Source organism: Elephas maximus, chromosome 13, assembly GCF_024166365.1.
Source record: "Elephas maximus indicus isolate mEleMax1 chromosome 13, mEleMax1 primary haplotype, whole genome shotgun sequence".
In the NCBI taxonomy this organism is placed as follows: Eukaryota; Metazoa; Chordata; class Mammalia; order Proboscidea; family Elephantidae; genus Elephas; species Elephas maximus.
In genome coordinates, this window is record NC_064831.1 from 73,561,471 (window position 1) to 73,582,827 (window position 21,357).

The following is a 21,357-nucleotide window of genomic DNA, read 5'->3' on the forward strand; positions in this document are numbered from 1 at the left end:
GATCCGATTATCAACCAGATGAACCTTGGATATGACATAGGACCTGGTAGCTTCTCTATGATGGATGTTAAGTCCCAGCCAGGAGTCATTAAGTCAAGATTTCCCTTTATAGCTAAATTCTTATTATGTGAAGATTTTTTAAGCTTATATTTTCTACATAGATTTTTGTTTGTGTTTGTGTGTATGTTTTTAACCAGGAGTCTTCCCTGAAATGTTCTCTTTAAGACTTGCTTAATCAGATGGAATAATCCATTATGATTCATATATATGATATATGACCTGGTCTGTTGCATTATTAAAACTTAAGTCTGCTTTATTCATATTTTATTATAAGTAGTAGAACCATTTGGAGAGTTCATCTCCTAGGTGGTAAGGAATCAGATTTCTCCCAGTTAGTGTGTTTAGCTAATTCATCCTCTTGGAACCACGCTGTTAAACTCTCTTTTTGCTTGGTTAAAAGTAAAATCACCAGTGCTGATCAGCCCTTTTTGTCCTAGGACTGTATGTTTTCTGTATTTATCTTTGTCTTCCTGTATAAATAGATAAAAGGGCTTATCTATGCATATTCTTAAAGAAGCCAAATATGCATATAAACATTTTAAAATTAAAATTAATAAAAAATTGAAACTTAATTTTATATTATTCTCATTAAAACTACTTGTTTGAAATTTTGTATTAACTCTTTAATATTGAGTATTGTTACACACTCATGGCCTTATTCACATTTATTTTCATTAACTGTAATAACATAATGATCATTATTTTTCATGTTATTTTAGCACCACCTCTAACATCCTTACTTTCTGGCAGTAGGATATTCTAGATCCATCCTGGATTTTCTCTACATCAAGACTTTATATCTGTTACATTGTAAGGAGCCTTGTTTTCTTTCAGTGGAGAATAGTAATAGAGACTAAAATCTAGGCACTAGGGTTTGTGCATAAATGTTAGTAGGAGGAAAAGTCTGATGCTGCTGCTGCTTGGACACATTTAGTGATAGCCTTGGGAAAGGTATTTCATTTAAAGGTAATGAATTCACATTTATTTTTCCAGTTTAATATACACGTTGCTACACACTACTTTTTCTTAAAGTAGGTGGTTTCAGAAACTACTAACGCATTCTGTAACATTAATATATAAAAATTCTAAAATATACAGTCAAAATATTTAACATTTTTAGACGTCAATAACGTGTATGACTTTCGAGATGCAAAACTTTGAACAAAAAATGCAAAATTGATCCTTCCATGTTGGTTGAGAAGACAGCCAGCTATTTCCGACGAACTCTCACACCTACCTGTTTCCTTGGCCAATATCATGTGATATTTCTTAGTATTCTCCATGCAGGAATGCCAGTGGTGGGTTAGCACAATGTTTCTCAAACTCTCGTGTGCAAAGGAGTCACCTGAGGATCTTGTTAAAATGCACATCTGGTTCATTAGGTCCAGGGTGGGGCCTGGCAATATTAATTGCTAACAGGCTTTCAGATGATGCTGGTGCTTCTGGACCACATTTTGAATAATAACAAGGGCTAACCTATGTCACCATGAGAAAACAAACTTTTCAGTCTTTTGTTGGTTTGAGTACTCAATATTACTCCAGATTTTCCATTGGTGAGATCATATGAATTAGCCCACGTGCTGTCATGTGAACTTCTCGTTCCTGACAAGTGAGTCATCTGAGCTAAACATATTCATTTATTTGAGAGGACCTATGCCAGCTTCACTCTAAAACAAGAGTGTTAGTATACTGTACCAGTATGATTTATACAGAGGAAAACACTGTTCATAAAGTAATACAATCAGTGCTAGTTTATCCCAGATAATGCCAGAGGCAAAGTAAATTTTGAGAAAATTTATCTTAGCCTAAGTAAGTAAAAAGAAAAAAAAAAGCAGTGTTAAATTCCATAGGAGACTTGATACTGCCCTTGTGTGATAAGGAGTGACTTAAAAATTACTATCCTAAATAAAATAATTTTTTCTAAAACTTGTTTTTCCTAGAGTGAAATATCAGTGTTTGCATGGATACTAACTAAAATGTAATTGAGTTGGCCAATTAAAATTTCTGTTGATATTAAAATTTCACTTATTAACAACATGCTATTTTTCATATTTTAAAAATGCAGCAACTACAATTAGAAAATATATGTGCAGGTATATATGTATGTGTATATGCAGATATGTGTATAGGTATGTATATGTGTGTATGTGTAGGTGTATGTTTATGTGTATACATACATATATGTTCATTTATATAATAAAGCACATAGGGAGCCCAGTTACAGGCAGTTCTTAGACATAACCAAAGACCTCATGAGATGAGTTTTCTGAGTTTGAAGGCTTAGGACCATAGTTTCATGGGACAACTCAGTCATCTAGCATAATATAGGTCATAAAGTTTATGTTTACATCTTAGTCTGATGAGTAGTGTCTGGGGTTTTAAAAGCTTGTGAGTGGCAATTTAAGAGACAACTATTAGTCTGTACTGGTCTGGAGCAAAAGAGATAGAAGGAAACCCAAGACACAGAGAAGAAATTAGTCTACAGAACTGTTCACATGAACCATGGCCTCATCTACCCTGAAACCAGAAGAACAAGATGGTGCTTGGCTGGCTAGTACTACCGATTATCCTGATCAGGGCCACAATAGATAGATCCTGACAGAATGGGAGAAGAAGGTGAAACAGAACCTTAAATTCTCAAAAAAAAAAAAAAAAAATCCATAATTACTGGATCAGTTGAGATCAGAGGACTCCTTGAGACTCTTGCCCTGAGATATTCTTTAAACCTTGAACCGAAACTATCCCTTGAGGTCACCTTTTAGCTAAATAACAGATTGGCTCACAAAATAAAGAATATCACCATTGAGTACTGCGCTCCCTTAAAAAGTCATCTGTAGGGGACCAAACGGTCAACAATTACTTTTTTAAAAAAGATGATAAGGTACGGTGGCAGGGAAACTAGATTACTGGAAAATGACCAAGAACGGAAACAGTGAGAATGTTCACGCGTTGTGAAGAATGTAACCAATGTCACTGAAAAATTTGTGTAAAAGTTGTTGAATGGGAACCTAGTCTGCTCTGTAAACTTTCACTGAAGACATAATAAAATATTATTTAAAAAAAAAAAAATGAGTGAACTATGATCCTAGACTAGATCCTATACTAGAGGAAAACAAATGCTATTTAAAAAAAAAAAAAATTATTGGGTCAGTTGACAAATTCGAAATCTGGACAGTAGATTAGATACAAATATTGTTATCATTGTTAAATTTACCAAAGTCAATTACTGTGGGTATGTAAGAGAATATCCTTATTCTTGGGTAATACACATTGGAGGATTTAAGGGTAAAGAGCCATGATGTATCCATCTTTCTCTAAATGGTTCAAGAGAGAGGGGGCAAATATATATATATGTGTATAATATGTATATATCATATGCACACATATATAAGAGAAAGAGCAAATGATAGTGCAAATGGGTAAAATGTTAGACAAATAACGTTTAGATAGATAAGTCCAGATAAAAGGTATATGGGTGTTCTTTGTACTGTCCTTACAACTTTTTTTTTTTCAATTTTGTTGTGCTTTAGGTGGAAGTTTACAGCTCAAGTTAGTTTCTCATTTAAAAATTTATACACATATTGTTTTGTGACATCGATTACAATCTCCGCAACGTGACAGCACTCTCCCCCTTTCCACCCGGGAACTCCATGTCCATTGGTCCAGTTTTCCTGTCCCTTCCTGCCTTCTTGTCTTGCTTTTGAACAGGAGTTGTCCATTTGGTCTCATTTATTTAATTGAACTGAGAAGCACGTTACTCCCATTCGTCGTTTGTTTTCTAGGCCCCTCTAATCTTTGTCTGAAAACTGGACTTTGGGAAAGGCTTCAGTTCTGATATAGCAGGATATCAGGGGGCCGTAGTCTTTAGGGTTCCTCCAGTCTCTGTCAGACCAGTAAGTCTGGTCTTTTTTTGTGAAATTGAATTTTGTTCTATATTTTTCTCCTGCTCTGTCTGGAACACTCTATTGTGTTCCCTGTCAGAGTGGTCAGTGGCGGTAGCCAGGTACTATCTAGTTCATTTGGATGCAGGCTGGTGGAGGCTGTGGTCCGTATGGTCCTTTTGCCCTTTGGCAACTTTTCTGTAAATTTAAAATTATTTCTAAATTTAAAAAAATTTGTAAAGGAAAAGTTTATGAAATAGAGTTACTATTTATTCTTGTAATACAGATTGTTGTATTATTTAGGGCTGAACTTAAAAACTTGACTAAGCAAATATTATAAACCGGCTTGATGTATAATCTAAGAAGAGCATTTCCAAACATATCTGAAGTACTCTATAATTAAAATGTCCTACTGATTAAAAAAATACGTACATTTAAGAAAACAGTCTGCATTCCACTTTGGTGAGAGGCGTCTGGGGTCTTAAACACTAGCAAGTGGCCATCTAAGATGCATCAATTGGTCTCAACTCACCTGGAACAAAGGAGGATGAAGAACACCAAAGACACAAGGTAAATATGAGCCCAAGAGACAGAAACGGCCGCATAAACCAGAGACTCCATCAGCCTGAGACGTGAAGAACTAGATGGTGCCCAGCTATCACTGATGACTGCCCTGACAGGGAACACAACAGTGAATCTGTGATGGAGCAGGAGAACAGTGGGATGCAGGTCTTAAATTGTCCAAAAAAGACCAGGCTTAATGGTCTGACTGAAACCGGAGGGACCCTGATGGTCATAGTCCCGGGACCCTGACGGTCATAGTCCCTGAACCCTTTGATAGCCCAAGATTGGAACCATTCTCGAAACCAACTCTATAGACAAGGATTGGACTGGACTAAAGATAGACAGTGATGCTGGTGAGGAGTGAACTTCGTGGCTCAGGTAGACACATGAGACTATGCAGGTGACCCCTGTCTGGTGGCAAGAGGAGAAGGAAGAGAGGTACAGGAGCTGGTAAGGGGAAAGCAGCGGGGAGTGCACGGCAGGGTGTGTATGGCTTTTTGTATGAGAGACTGACTGGATTTGTAAACTTTCACCTAAAGCACAATAAATAAATTTTTTTTTTAATGTACATTTTAAAATTAAATCTAGTGTGTTTGTTGCTGCCTCTCTCTGCCATAAAACACACGGTAACTGCTTAGCTAAGGGATTGTTATCAGTTCGGTAGTGACTGAGTGAGTCATTTGAAAATGGGTTTTCCTTTCAAATTAAAGGAAGAATCATCAGTCGTGCCAAATAATATTGTCATTTATGGTGTGGTTAATTAATTGACGATATTCTTAGCAGTTATCTAGATGACCCAGAATGAATACCTCTGTGCGTTTAGTGCTTATCCTCATGTGTGTTTATCCATGCTACTTAATGGAAACAGAGCTGACCAAGGCCAGATGAAAGGTTGGTCATTGGTGTGCCCAGCATCACGTCTAATTTTTCAGTGTTGTTTGTTTTTAAATCCCATTTGAGGTTGGCCTTCAGTGCCCCTTCTTTTTTTTTTTTTTTTTAACTTTTTAAATTATATGTATGCTGAATAAAGCACATGTCACGAGTGTGTAGCACTACTTCTGATCTCCTAAAGCCTACATTCCCGTTTCTGGAATCATGCAATGTATACTCTTGCTCAGTATAGACTCTGGTTTCTTTTGCTCATCGTTGTATTTGTGAGGTTCATCCATAATGTTGTTCACAGTTGTAGATTGTTCATTCTCAGTGTTGTTTGATATTCCATCACATGATTTTACTTATTTGTTCTTTAGTTGTTAGGCCTAGTTATTCCTGAGTCCTTTTTTAGGTTTCCATAGCTCTCATACTTTAAAATTCGTGTACTCCATCCCCCTGACCCCCAATCAAAACAGGAAATGAAAAAAAAAAAAAAAGAAATTTGATCTGTTTGTACTTGTGTGCTTGACAATTAATGTTAGTGAAAATATCCTAAGACTTGGATGTAAGTACTAGCTTTGAAACATAACTAGCTAGATGGCCTTAAGCAACTTAGTGTACCTTTCTGAGCCTGTTTCCCATCTAGAAACTAGGGATAATAATGTCTGCCTTATCTACCCCCGATGGTTCTCTGAGAACCAAAGTAAGCAGTGTATAAGAAAATAGGCAATGTATGTATATGAAAATACAAATAACAGGATTGTTGTTGGAAATGTAAATTTGTTATCTCAGCAGGGCGGATGTGTTTTTGGCTTTTCATTTCTGATTGTGGAATGAAAAGTTTTAAGGATAGACATTATAATTGCGTTTTAAGTATGTGCGTTAGCGTGATTGTTACTGTTTTTAGTCTCAGATTTGAATATCTGTAGTCTGAAGGAAAAATAACTACCTTTTCTTATGTTTAGGCTCGACTGTTTGATGAACCTCAGCTTGCTAGTCTTTGTCTAGACACAATAGACAAAAGCACGATGGATGCAATAAGTGCAGAAGGGTTTACTGATATTGATATAGGTAAGTTCACTGTGAACTACCTTTTTTACATTTTAAGCACAGTAATGCTGTACTAGGCAGCCTTGTTGGAGAATGAGCTGTTTTTAAACTGGTTGTTTTTCCAAATAATTGAAGTCTACCTCTTTAAAAGAAGAGTTTTACTTTGTTTCATTTAGGGGAAAATATTCCTAAAAGCCTTAACTACCTATTGCCTGTTTTAAAGATGTCAAATCAAGTTAACAAATGTTCATTGAATGCTCACCATGTGCGCGGCGCTATAGTAAGGTCCTGTAGGACACAATAAGGAACCCTGGTGGCGCAGTGGTTATGAGTACTCGGCTGCTAACTGAAAGGTCAGCGGCTCGTACCCACCAGCCACTCCTCAGGAGGAAGAGGTGGCAGGATGCTTCTGTAAAGGTTTGCAGTCTTGGAACTCCTATGAGGAAGTTCTGCTCTGACCTCTAGGGTCACTATGAGTCAGAATGGACTTGTTAGCAATGGGCTTGGGCAAGGGTAGAACGTATAAAGAAGGGGAATTGGAAAATCAGGGAACAAATATGTGAAAAATAACATTAAAACACTAAGGCATAAGGCAGAATATTACAATTTTCTGAACTAGATATATAGAAGAGAACTACTTTGTAAATCCAGAAAATGGCAAGATTACTTCAAATTAGGGTATGATAATAATCTTGACAGGGCAGGGTCTGATATGGGCCCTAAAGAATGGATAGTACAATAAAACTAGAACCTGTATCAGGCGGAAACCTGTCAGAGAAGGAAAACACAAATATTTTCCACTAAAACGAGTGATAGAAAAGCGATAAGACTGTACCCTGTAAAAGGGAGAAAACTGGCGAGACCCAGAAAAATAAGGCAATCCCATCAAGTTCTGGCTCTCACAGGTTTCCCTGTACTTGGGTAGGTGAAGAGGAGAGGGTGTTACAGGCTAGTGGAACCACATGAACAAGTATAGAGGAAGGGAAGTGCAAGGCAGGTGAAGCCAGATTATAGAGGGCTGTTTAATGACAGGCCAGAGAGTTTGACTTTGCTCCTGTAGGAGAGTAAAAACAAGCAAACAAAAAACCCAAACCAGTTACTGTTGAGTTGATTCTGACTCATGGAGACCCCATGTGTCACAGAGTAGGACTGTGCTCTGTAGGGTTTTCATGGGTGTGACCTTTCAGAAGCAGATGACCAGGCCTTTCTTCCAAGGCACCTTTGCGTGGGTTTGAATCATTAGCCTTTCAGTTGGTAGTCAAGGACTTAACTGTTTGCACCACCCAAGGACTCCTATAGGAGAATAAAGAAAACTAATCCAGGTCCATGGCTGTAAATATTATCCTTATGATGATTAACCCAAAATACATATTTTGACCATATCTTCTGGATTCCAAGCTCATATACCCGACTGTCTACTTGACATCTCCAGTTGAAGACTTTATTTCAGACAACACAGCTAAAACAAAAACGGTTGATTCTCCCCACCCCCATCAGATCTCTCTGTTCCTTTGCCAATTTTTCCCTTTGTTAGTAGCACCTGCATTCCCTAGGGCCTAGTCATTATGTGTATCTCGTTGGCAGAACAGGAGGAAGTGTAGGCAGGGAAAACACCTGCATCTTAAAAGCATTGGCCCTGAATAGCACCCTCATTTTGGGTCCCATTTCATTTGTTCAGAATTCAGTCCCACCTAACTTCAGTGGAGACCGAGAGATGTGGACTAGTCACATCCCAGGAAGAAGAGAAAACAAATTTTTGGGTGGAATGCTAGCAATCGTTATCTTCCACTATTTCAGGGCCTTTGTATTTGGCATTCCTGCAGTGGTTAACAGCCCTGATGCTAACCAAAAGGTCGGCAGTTGAAATCTACCAGCCGCTCATTGGAAACCCTATGGGGCAATTGTCCTCTATCTTGTAGGGTCACTGTGAGTTGAAATCAACTCAACAGTAACGGGTTTTGATTCCTTCTGACCGGAATCCTCTTTTTCAGAATCTCTGTTATGAGTATTTCCTTTTTATCATTCAGATTTCAGGTTACATGAGACCTGAGAGAGGCCTTCTCAGACCCTGCTTAGTTAAAGTATCCACACTCCCCTAAACAGTCCCTGTTCCATGACTCTGGTTTATTTTCCTTATACATATCACTGTCTGAAATTCTAATCTGGCTTTTTGTGTACGTGTGCATATGTTGCTTGTCTGCCTTCCCCTCCCAGAACGTCAACTCCTGGAAGGCAGAGACTTTGTCTTGTTTCACACTGCATCTCTAGTACCTAAAGAAAGAGAACATAGTGCATGTTCAGTTAATATTTGTTGACCATCTGGACTGACTGCCTGTCTCTAGAATGTTGCCTTTCCTTACCCCCTTGTCTAGTTTTCACTCAGTCATAACATCTGGGCTCAAATTATATCTCTGCAGTGACTCCTTTCTTGAGAACTGACACTCTCCCTCTTCCATGACAGTGTATTCCTGTTATAATAACACATTCCATTGTCTGTTGCAGAATCCCTTAGGAAGAATTTGCACTCTGCTTGTATTATACCAAAGGGCAGGGCCTAGGTCTGGTTCCTCCTTAGCACCTGCACATAGTCAGCCCTTGAACAGCTGTTGGGCCTGGCCTGGTTCTTCCCTTGCACCTGCCCATAGTGAGTTCTTGCAGCTGTTGAGTTACTGCGTGTTGGAGGGCTCTAAACACTGCCCAAATTGCTAATGAAACATTGCTTAATCCTAATTTCCTTCCCATTGAAGAGCTGTCGAGTGCTCTATTTATTCCTCAATGTACTCTCACTTGAAACAATACTGCCTGCATCTGGGTGACTTACTCTTGGAAGTTGTTTTGTAAATAGCTCCTAAATTACACATACCATTGGAGCCTGGAGATTTTGAAGTAAGTGCCTTGCACAGATTAGATGCCCCATAAATATTTGTTGATTTGATTCATAATTGTTCATATTAAAATCCTGTATTGTACTGTTTCTAAAACATAATCTATTATGTCATGATCTTCATTAGACTCTCAGCTATAATTTCTTATTTTTAACACATCTGCCTATAGATGACCTGTATGTCCCTCTACCTCTTCCCACCCCATAATCTAATTTACCTCAAATGTATTTGTTAAAAATTGGGAATTAAAGAGAAGTCTAGAAGCTGGAAGAAAGACAGACCGGGTCAGGAGACTTTCGACAGCTGTTTTAGATTCTGGGAATGGTTTTTCTGTACTGGGATTTGAATATGTGTTCTGGAGGGATGTGTTTACTATTTTCTAAGTGGAGAAGTACTGTTTCTCTTTTATAGCTTTTTGGTAAAGGAAGAAAATAATTTATCACCTTGATAAAGCAAAATGAATTTACACTGTACCAAGGGCAGTATAATGTGCTTTTTTTTTTTGGTCATACTTTAAGTTTATATATTTATATTTACTGAAGTTATTAGCACACAAGGTAGACATGTAGGTCTGAAGTCTTCTATTTTTCTATTGAATGATTAAATATTATGGTCATTGTATATTCCTAATCCAACAAGGATTGAAGTATATTGATTAATAACCTTTAATTTACCTGTGCAAAAACTTAAATGGAGACCTAGTTTATACTTAGTTTATACTCATCTGCTCAGCTACAACAGAAGGGATTTTTTTTTTTTTAATTATACCCATTACTCACTTATTGGCATCACGTCATCCTATGTTTTGCATTTATGATAATAGTGAAAATTCTACTCTCCAGGTATTTTGCACATTAGCATACATCTGGCAGTAATGAACAATGAGGAGCGAGGCAAGAATAACGCTGGCAGAGATTGTTAAGGTTATATGTCAGCATGGCTGGGCCATGATTCTCAATGGTTTGGCAGTTATGTAATGATGTAGCTTGGCAGTTATCTAATGATAACTGCCATTTTCGCATAATGCTGATTTTCGCCTAAGGACCTGATCTTTGGAACCTAAGCATGTCAGTAAATGAGGAGTGGGCACATATTTAACCAATTCATTGACAACATTTTTGGAACCCCTACTATGTTCTGCAGACTGTGATAACTTTGCTAGAATGGTAGCTATGTTTGATATTAATTATTTGACTCTTAGTATGAATATGTGGATAAACCATTGCATCATAGTTTTCTTTTTTTTCCCTTCCTCTTTGTTTCTGGGTGATTTAATCATATTTAACGTTTTAATTGATTTCTGCTATGTATCTGTGTCATACTCATACCCATTTAAATTTAAAATACAACTATTAAATATTTTATAGTAGTGTCTATTGTATTTAGATTCTTTAGAGAATAAGGTTCCATGTAAGTAATTTTCCCATGTATCTACAACAACACTTTTAAAGAATGAAGACATTTTATTTTGGCCATGAGAATAAGATACCTAAAACATATTTTACTTTACCTGCCTTCTTTAAACAGTATATGTTGTTGTTGTTGTTAGGTGCCGTCGAGTCGGTTCCGACTCATAGCAACCCTGTGCACAACAAAGTGAAACACTGCCCGGTCCTGCGCCATCCTTACAATCGTTGTTATGCTTGAGCTCATTGTTGCAGCCACTGTGTCAGTCCACCTCGTTGAGGGTCTTTCTCTTTTCCGCTGACCCTGTACTCTGCCAAGCATGACGTCCTTCTCCAGGGACTGATCCCTCCTGACAACATGTCCAAAGTATGTAAGACGCTATCTCGCCATCCTTGCTTCTGAGGAGCATTCTGGTTGTACTTCTTCTAAGACAGATTTGTTCATTCTTTAGGCAGTCCATGGTATATTCAATATTCTTCACCAGCACCACAATTCAAAGGCGTCAACTCTTCTTTGGTCTTCCTTATTCATTGTCCAGCTTTCACATGCATATGATGCGATTGAAAATACCATGGCTTGGGTCAGGTGCACCTTAGTCTTCAGGGTGACATCTTTGCTCTTCAACACTTTGAAGAGGTTGTTTGCAGCAGATTTACCCAATGCAGTGCATCTTTTGATTTCTTGACTGCTGCTTCCATGGCTGTTGATTGTGGATCCAAGTAAAATGAAATCCTTGACAACTTCAATCTTTTCTGCGTTTATCATGATGTTGCTCCTTGGTCCAGTTGTGAGGATTTTCGTTTTCTTTATGTTGAGGTGCAATCCATACTGAAGGCTATGGTCTTTGATCTTCATTAGTAAGTGCTTCAAGTCCTCTTCACTTTCAGCAAGCAAGGTTGTGTCATCTGCATAACGCAGGTTGTTAATGAGTCTTCCTCCAATCCTGATGCCCCGTTCTTCTTCATATAGTCCAGCTTCTCGTATTCTTTCCTCATCATACAGATTAAATAGGTATGGTGAAAGAATACAACCCTGACGCACACCTTTCCTGACTGTAAACCAATCAGTATCCCCTTGTTCTGTCCGAACAACTGCCTCTTGATCTATGTAAAGGTTCCTCATGAGCACAATTAAGTGTTCTGGAATTCCCATTCTTCACAGTGTTATACATAGTTTATTATGATTCACACAGTCAAATGCCTTTGCATAATCAATAAAACACAGGTAAACATCCTTCTGGTATTCTCTGCTTTCAGCCAGGATCCATCTGACATCAGCAATGATATCCCTGGTTCCATGTTCTCTTCTGAAACCCACCTGAATTTCTGGCAGTTCCCTGTCGATATACTGCTGCAGCCGTTTTTGAGTGATCTTCAGCAGAATTTTGCTTGTGTGTGATATTAATGGTATTGTTCTATACTTTCCACATTCGGTTGGATCACCTTTCTTGGGAATAGGCATAAATATGGATCTCTTCCAGTCAGTTGGCCAGGAAGCTGCCTTCTGTATTTCTTGGCATAGACGAGTGAGCACCTCCAGCGCTGCATCTGTTTGTTGAAACCTCTCGATTGATATTCCATCAATTCCTGGAGCCTTGTTTTTCGCCAGTGCCTTCAAAGCAGCTTGGACTTCTTCCTTCAGTACCATCAGTTCCTGATCATATGCCACCTCTTGAAATGGTTGAATATCGACTAATTCTTTTTGATATAATGACTCTGTGAATTCCTTCCATCTTCTTTTGATGTTTCCTGCATCATTTAATATTTTCCCCTCGGAATCCTTCACTGTTGCAACTCGAGGCTTGAATTTTTTCATCAGTTCTTTCAGCTTGAGAAACACCGAGCGTGTGCTTCCCTTTTAGTTTTCCATCTCCAGCTCTTTGCACGTGTCATTCTAATACTTTATTTTGTCTTCTCGAGAGGCCCTTTGAAATCTTCTGTTCAGTTCTTTTACTTCATGAATTCTTCCTTTTGCTTTAGCTGCTCGACGCTCAAGAGCAAGTTTCAGAATCTCCTCTGACATCCATCCTGGTCTTTTCTTTCTTTCCTGTCTTTTCAGTGACCTCTTGCTTTCTTCACGGATTATGTCCTTGATCTCATTCCACAACTTGTCTGGTCTTCGGTCACTAGTGTTCAATGCGTCAAATCTATTCTTGAGATGGTCTCTAAATTCAGGTGGGATATACTCAAGGTCGTATTTTGGCTCTTGTGGACTTGCTCTGATTTTCTTCAGTTTCAGCTTGAACTTGCATATGAGCAATTGATGGTCTGTTCCACAGTCGGCCCTTGTCCTTGTTCTGACTGATGATCTTGAGCTTTTCCATCGTCTCTTTCCGCAGATGTAGTCAGTTTGATTTCTGGGTGTTCCATCTGGTGAGGCCCATGTGTATAGTCGCCGTTTATGTTGGTGAAAGAAGGTATTTGCAATGAAGAAAACCATGGTCTTGCAAAATTCTGTCATTCAATCTCCAGCATTGTTTCTATCACCAAGGCTATATTTTCCAACTACTGATCCTTCTTCTTTGTTTCCAACTTTCACATTCCAATCACCAGTAATTATCAATGCATCTTGATTGCATGTTCGATCAATTTCAGACTGCAGCAGCTGATAAAAATCTTCTATTTCTTCATCTTTGGTCCTAGTGGTTGGTGTGTAAATTTGAATAATAGTCGTATTAACTGGTCTTCCATGTACAAAAAAACCAAAAACCAAACCCATTGCCGTTGAGTTGATTCCGACTCATAGCGACCCTATAGAACAGAGTAGAACTGCCCCATAAAGTTTCCAAGGAAGGTGTATGGATATTATCCTGTCACTGATAGCGTTGTACTTCAGGATAGATCTTGAAACGTTCTTTTTGACGAAGAATGCAACGCCATTCCTCTTCGAGTTGTCATTCCCAGCATAGTAGACTATATGATTGTCCGATTCAACATGGCCAATACCAGTCCATTTCAGCTCACTGATGCCTAGGATATCGATGTTTATGCGTTCCATTTCATTTTTGACAATTTCCAATTTTCCTAGATTCATACTTCGTACATTCCAGGTTCTAATCATTAATGGATGTTTGCAGCTGTTTCTTCTCATTTTGAGTTGTGCCACATCAGCAAATGAAGGTGCCGAAAGCTTTACTCCATCCACGTCATTAAGGTTGACTCTACTTTGAGGAGGCAGCTCTTCCCCAGTCATCTTTTGAGGGCCTTCCAACCTGGGGGGCTCATCTTCCAGCACTGTAGCAGACAGTGTTCCACTGCTATTCATAAGGTTTTCACTGGCTAATGCTTTTCAGAAGTAGACCTGCCAAGTCCTTCTTCCTAGTCTGTCTTAGTCTGGAAGCTCAGCTGAAACCTGTCCTCCGTGGGTGACCCTGCTGGTACCTGAATACTGGTGGCATAGCTTCCAGCATCCCAGCAACACACAAGCCCTCACAGTAGGACAAACTGACCGACACGTGGGGGAAACAGTATATATTGAGTATAATTGGGTGATCTTGTGATTACTGGTGTTCGTCAGGAGGAGCATTAGATACTATGCTGTTACTGCACAGTGAAGCACTCAGGCCTCTGACATGGTATTGCTGCTTCTTAATCTCTTTCTCTTTGCATAATATTCCTAACTGCTGTGCTTTTCAAGTACTTACATCTACTTTTCATAAACTCTCTTCTCTCTCCCTGTTAGATGACCAGCTTATCACCCATTCTGGTATGCCGGCTCCTAAAGCCCCTTTCTCCTCTGAGCTTACTGCTTCTTATCTGCTGTAGCTTAAAAGTAACTGAGCTGATGGTAATTTTGCCTACGACAAGAGGAAAATGATTCTGAGAGGGCTTGTGGTATGGGTTTGACATTTGTACTTGGATATCATATAAGGATTTCAAACTTAATATGGTACAAAATTAAACTTCACATCTTCTTCCCCACCCCAAACTTGCTCCTCTGTAGTCCTTCTCATCTCAGTTGATGCCACCCTCATCGCTCCAGTGCTTAGACTATAAACCTTGGAATTATTCTTGACTCTTCTCTTTCTGTCACACCCAATATCCAATCTGTTAGGAAATCTCATTGAATCTTCCTTCAGAATATAACCTGAGTCTAATCATTTTTCTTCAATCCCACTGCTACCGTACTGGTCCAGGTATAAAACGGTGGTGTCAGGGCTCATCTAACCTCAGGGGGGATAATGTGAATCAAGGTCAGCCAAAGGCTGATCCCTCCACTCACCAACCTTTTTACCAATCCTGACACCAGCCGTCCCTCCCACAGCACTTTCTACCTTGCCTTCTGGGTTAGATAATCTGTTGCAGTGGCCACACAGAACTCACAGATCATACCAAGTGATTTATTAGGGAAATAAGAAGGTACATCTCAGGGTCTGGATCAGCAGCTACAACTCAGTGATCAGAATCGTGAAGCATGTAGGCAAAGTCTCACTTCTTAGGTGCAGGACAACTCTCATCTCTCAACCATACAGGCTTCCTCTCAGGCCGCTGAGGACAGGTCCTGCCATCTGTCACCACCAACTCTGCCGCAGGGCTGCTTTTGGGCCTGTTGCTACCAGCTTTGCTGCTGAGCCCCTTCAGGCCTGTCACACCAGCTCTGTTGCTGGGCCTTTTCTGGGCTTATCACATCTGGCTGTGCTGCTGGGCCCCTTCTAGCTCTTTTGCTGTCTTCAGGGTTAAACAGCCCTTATCCCAAGTTATAGCTCTTTTAGGAGGTTCCTCGCCTTGTCTCTCTTTCTATCTCTGCCTCTTTCTGGTTTCTTCCTTTTACTTCTTCCTGCTGTTTCTCTTCCTGCTTCTTTCAGTCTCAAAAACCTCTGTGGATTTGGCTGCTTATGTATACAATTCCTTGTCAATTTCCAGGCATTGCCCCTCCTGCCAGGGGCCAAAAACTAATCAGTTCCCTCTCAGTAGGCCACAGATACTTTATTTGCATAGTGGTGTATGCATAGTCCATAGTCACTTCATTTGCATGGTTTGTTAACCAATCCAAGCAAGGTGTGTACCAATCACAGGGCAGGCTGCAGCCCAGGACCTGACAGAGAATCAGATCCAAGTTGTTTACAGCTTACCCATGAAATGTCCATCAGCCTGGCAAAAGTAAGCAGCTCTCTGGGATAGAAAACTAGTGCAAAAGTAACTCCCCAGAGCCTAGGGGAAAAATCTCTCAAGCTGCTTTTCCAAAGAACCAAGGCAAAAGGCCACATAAAGGAACTCATTTCGCCACACTAGGCCACCATCATCTCTGATCTTGATCAGTGCTAGAGTATTCTAACTGATTTTCTCGTTTCTACTCTTGCCCCTATTACAGTCTCTTCTCAACACAGCAGCCAGGGTGATCCTTTTAGAACATGAAATGCCACTATTCTGCTGAAAACCCTCCAGGAGTTCCTCATTGCACTCAAAATAAAAACCAAATGGTCTACAGAATGCTACATAATTGTACCCCAGCTCCCCCTATGGCTCTGGCCTCATCGTCCACTACTCTTCCCTCTGTCTCACTCTACTCTAGCCACACTGGCCTCCTTCCTGTTTCTTGAATATTCCAGACGCACAGATTCGAGCTTTCACACTGGCAGTTCTGCAGTGCCTTTTTTAGGCTTCTACTTGGGTTCTTCTCCAGCCTGTTGCAAGTCTTTGCTCATGTGAGGCCTACCCAAGCCATGCTATTTTTATTCCTGATTCCCCTTACTCTGCTATTTTTTTCTCACACTTATCATCTAACGTATTATATAATTTAGTTATGTTTAATCTGTTCTTCCCTTCCTCCCCCCCCCCCCCCCCCGCAATAGAGTATAAGCTCCATGCAAGGATTTTTAACTCTCTGCTCTCTGATGTATCCTCAGTGTGTAGAATAGTGCCTGGCACATAGTACTTACTAATAAATATTTGCTGAATGAAAGAATGAACTGTAATCTGTGGGCTTTGTGAATATATGTTATTAGCTTGGAGCCTTTTTCTGTGGCTTATTTATTATTAATCTTGTTTTCAGTATTTGAGTTTGCTTTGTAAGGAATATATAAGGAGATAGTATATCTAAGCTTGCGTTTAAGTACTAACTGAATGTTAACCTTTAAAGGCAACTTTGGAGTTTAATTCCTTTAATTTTTAAATATTTGTAAGTTTAGAAACTTTAGTTTTACGTATCTAACCTATTTTTTTTTTGGAGGTTTGAAAACTTAATGTAAGCTTATATGTCAGTATTGCTTTGTTAAAGAGCAAAGTACTCCCAGTTTGACTTATTTTTGTATTTTACCTGTAGACACACTCTGTGCAGTTCTAGAAAGAGACACGCTCAGTATTCGAGAAAGTCGACTTTTTGGAGCTGTTGTACGCTGGGCAGAAGCAGAATGTCAGAGACAACAATTGCCTGTGACTTTTGGAAACAAACAGAAAGTTCTGGGAAAAGCACTTTCCTTAATTCGGTTCCCACTGATGACAATTGAGGAGTTTGCAGCAGGTAAGGCCAAGATCTGTTGGAGAGTATTTTAATGGGCAGCCAGTCAGTCTGTCTGTGCCAAAGAGGAAAATAAACTTGTTTATCGAGGATGTGTCGGAATTGACTAGATAGCAATACATCAGTCACTCTTCCAAGGAGTCCTGATGCTTAGTGGTTAAGCGCTCAACTGCTAACAAAAAGATTGGCCTTTGGAACCCACCAGAGGTCCTGAGGGACAGAAGACCTTGTGATCTGCTCCTTTAAAAAAATACAGTTTAGAAAACTCAATGAGGTAGTTCTGCTCTGTCTGGTAGGGTCGCTATGACTTGGAATTGACTCGGGATACAGCAACAGTTGTTCTTCTAGTCACATGATCTATGAATGTTTGTATAATTTCACTTAGTTCTCATAAAAGCCTTCAAGATAATATTATCTGCATTTTTTAGGTAAAAGAACCTAAGAGAGGTTAAGTGCCTTGCCCAAGGTTATAATGACAGATTCTTTTGACCCTTAAGGTTGATGCTACTGATTAAAATCAGACAGACCTGGTTTTGAATCTCAGTTCCACCACTCACCATCTGTGACAAGTTGTCATCACCTATATTAACAATTAAATCATGGCCAAATTGATTTAAGAAAATAACCTCATGGATGTTTTGAATTATATTTCTTCGTGTGCTAATAAAAACTGTGTACTTAGATGGCTTTTTCATTATACTTACGTATTTTTTTCTTAACACCATTCATGTCTTTTGTCATTCTTTTGGGATATTCAGATTTTTCATACTGATTTATCATAAATTGATGTATATTTATCATATATTCAAATTTTTCTTAGTGATTTATTATATGTTGTAATTTTTCCCAAATTGTTTTTGTTTTTGCTGGTCAGAATTGATGAATGTTTTTTCTTTTTGTAAACTTTTTTTTATTGAATATAACACCCATGTAGTAAAGTGAGCAGATGAAATGAGCACACCTGTTTAACCACACTTTACATCAATCTACAGTATACTACCACCACCCCAGAACCACCTGCCAGAAGCCTCCATCATGCCCCTCCTAGTTAATACCCCACTCTCCCAAAGGTGACTACTTTCTGGCTTCTATAAATTAGTTTTGCCTGTTTTTGAACTTTATATAAATGAAATCATACTTACAGTATGCTTTGGCATGTAGCTTCTTTCTCTTAACATTATGTCTGTTAGATTCATCCCTGTGATTGTGTGTGTAGCATTCTTTTTAATTGCTGTATAATATTCCATTATAGTCATTGTATGAATGTGCCATGCTTTATTTATCCATTTTACTGTTACTGGACATTTGTGTTGTTTCCATTTTGGGGCCAATAAGAACATTCTTATACATGTCATTTGGTGTACATATGTAAACATTTCTGTTGGATGTATCAGAGCAGAATTGCTAAGTCACAGAGTATGCATATGTTCAGGATTAGTAGATCCTGCCGAACAGTGTTTCAAATTGGTCATGACGGTTCACACTCAACAGCAGTGTGAAGACAGTTCAAGGGAAATGATTGCTCCACATCCTCTTCAGTACTTGGTGTTGTCAGTTTTTGTAGTTTTAGCCATTTGGGAGGACATATCTCATTGTGGCTTTAATTTGTTTTTCTGATGCTTAATGATGTGGAGCATGCCAGTATTTGGATATCTGAACTTGTTCAGGTTCTTTGCCCGTGATGTTTGTGTACTGATTTGTAAGAGTGTTTATGTATTCCAGGTACAAGTCTCTTGTCAGATACATGTATTGCTGACATCATCTTCTGGTCTGTAAATTGCCTTTTTATCATCTTAGTGTTATCTTTGGATAAACAGAGATCTCAATTTTACCGAAGTTCAATTTATCGATCTTTCCCTTTAAGGTGAAGGCTTTTTGTGTTTAAAAAATTTTGCCTGCTCCAAGGTCATGAATTACGTTATCTTTATTTTGATTCACCCCTCCATTAACTGGATTGTATCTTTGATTACTTTCTTTAGGTAGGTATATGGGTACATATATAAGGATGTTTTCATGATCTGAAAACATCGTTTTTCAACTCAGTAGTTTTTCGCTTACTGTACTTTTGAATTATTGCATCATCTTATTTCTTATGTCAGTTCTTCAAGAGCACTAGTTACCTGTGTGTTGGTCTCTGCTTTTTATCACCCATTTTCATCATTAAGGTCTTATTTCTGATCATTCTGAGTAAGTTACATGAGTTTCCATTGCAGTCGCTCCTTTGACTGTTCTTTTTTACTAAAATGTGGATTTTAAGTTTGTAACTATATTTTTCTTTTTTTACAATCTTTCCTATCCCAAGGTTGCAGATGACAAACTTTGGGCCAAGTCTGGCAGGCTTGACATACTTTGTTTGACCTATGTGACACTTTTTACATTTTAATCTAATGTTTAAAAAAAACACCAGGGGGTCTTTAAAATCTGGAAATTATGGCTTCTTGAACCAGGTTTCTAGTGTTTTCCAGTGTCTTAGATTGTTTTCAATGGGCCTTGGAAGGGGTCTCCTGGCATCTTTTATGAAGAACAGCATTTACTCCTGGATAAGTTTAAGCCATTTGGAATTTTTCTCTTCTCAGAAACAGCGAATGGGAAAACCAGGACATATATAGTATGTTGCTTCCACAGCTCTTCTAATCTTAGCTTCTGCCCTCTGTTAATTTCTAAACCCCAGAAGTAAAGCACTATCCTCTGTCTACTTCTACCTCTAAATATAGTCCTTAGTTCGAAATCATGGCTTCAGACAGATTCTGAGTGGGGGAATGGATGGGTCACCAAACTCTGGCTGCCGCTATAAGTGTTTCCCCACCATAGGGAATGACTTTCCTCTCTGGTGAGCAAAAGCCTGTGGTACTCAGAGGGGGTAAATAGATAGGTAAATCCAAAGATCAAAATCCAGAGATCTTTCTCTTATCTCGGGGTTTCATCTAAGCTTTGATTTATTAATGATTCTGACCCTTGCATTCTATTCTGTTAACCTCAAATGGATTTCCTGAAACCTTAAAATTAACTATAGCCTAAAATTATATATGCTGAGATTTTTCTACCTCATTCTTACTTTGTATCTTCCAGGTTTGAGTTCACATTATTAAGTAGAGTATTAGAATCTTAGGAATTGAAATCAAATTACTTTAATTGAGGCTTATATTTTTATTTCTACAGGTCCTGCTCAATCTGGAATTTTGTCAGATCGTGAAGTGGTTAATCTCTTTCTTCATTTTACTGTCAATCCTAAACCCCGAGTTGAGTACATTGACCGACCGAGATGCTGCCTCCGAGGAAAGGAATGCAGCATCAATAGATTCCAGCAAGTGGAGAGCCGTTGGGGGTACAGCGGAACGAGTGACCGAATCAGGTATCCGTCATAGTGTAGACAGATGGCCAGGGTGGGCAGGGACAGCAGTAGTATTTGGCCTTTATCTTCGTATTGTGGGAGATAATAAACCAGCATTTTATTTTGTACTTTTTTTTTTTTTTTTTTAACATTTCCAGGTTAATATAACAGTCAAGCAGTCAGTGAGGCATCCTGGTCTCTCACTGACTCATGAGTGAGAGGACGTCTTAGGAAATGAGTAAAGAAGAAAGGGTTGGGTTAGACCTTCTGTGAAGTGAATTCTGTGTGCATGTCCACTGCCAGTCAGCTGAGTATTAGAACGTAATTGATCAAACACTGGTTTTCACAGGGCTAGCAGTAAGATTTCTTAAATAGCCTTACTATGTTTAGTGTGAGCTTTTTGTTTGCATAAATATTGCATGAAAAATACTTTGGTGTATATTTATAAAAGCTGTTCAGTGGGACAAAAATCAAGAATCTTGAAAATGTATGCATATGTTACTGAGGAATTTATCTTTGCTTTACTGTATTTCTTTAGGTTAAATATCAAAATAGAATCCAAATGCCAGTTTCATAAAACATGCCTTTCGGATTTTCTATTAATAGCACTTTAGTATAAAACTAGAAGTTAATAACAAGTTTGTTAAAAAAATAGAACTTCTCTGGGGTAAGACTTCTAAATATTGGGTTAAAATGGCAAAGGCATTTGTGGATATTTAGAAATCAATCATAATGAGAATACTATGCATAAAAACTTAACGGAAAGTAAAAAAAAAAAAAATTGGGATGAATCCAAAGAAAACACAACTTTAACTGCTTTTAGTAAAAAAAATTAAGAGTACAAATAAAT

At 38.6% G+C, this 21,357-nt stretch overlaps 1 protein-coding gene across 1 annotated transcript in view; it reads left to right on the forward strand.

Moving 5' to 3' along the window:
• BTBD1 (BTB domain containing 1) overlaps nucleotides 1-21,357 on the forward strand; it is a 48,912-nt gene that overhangs the window by 11,258 nt on the left and 16,297 nt on the right. The window contains exons 3-5 of the mRNA XM_049905726.1: nucleotides 6,344-6,449; nucleotides 16,982-17,179; nucleotides 20,336-20,528. Of these exons, the coding sequence (XP_049761683.1) occupies nucleotides 6,344-6,449; nucleotides 16,982-17,179; nucleotides 20,336-20,528 (497 nt within the window). The remainder of the gene's footprint in view (nucleotides 1-6,343; nucleotides 6,450-16,981; nucleotides 17,180-20,335; nucleotides 20,529-21,357) is intronic.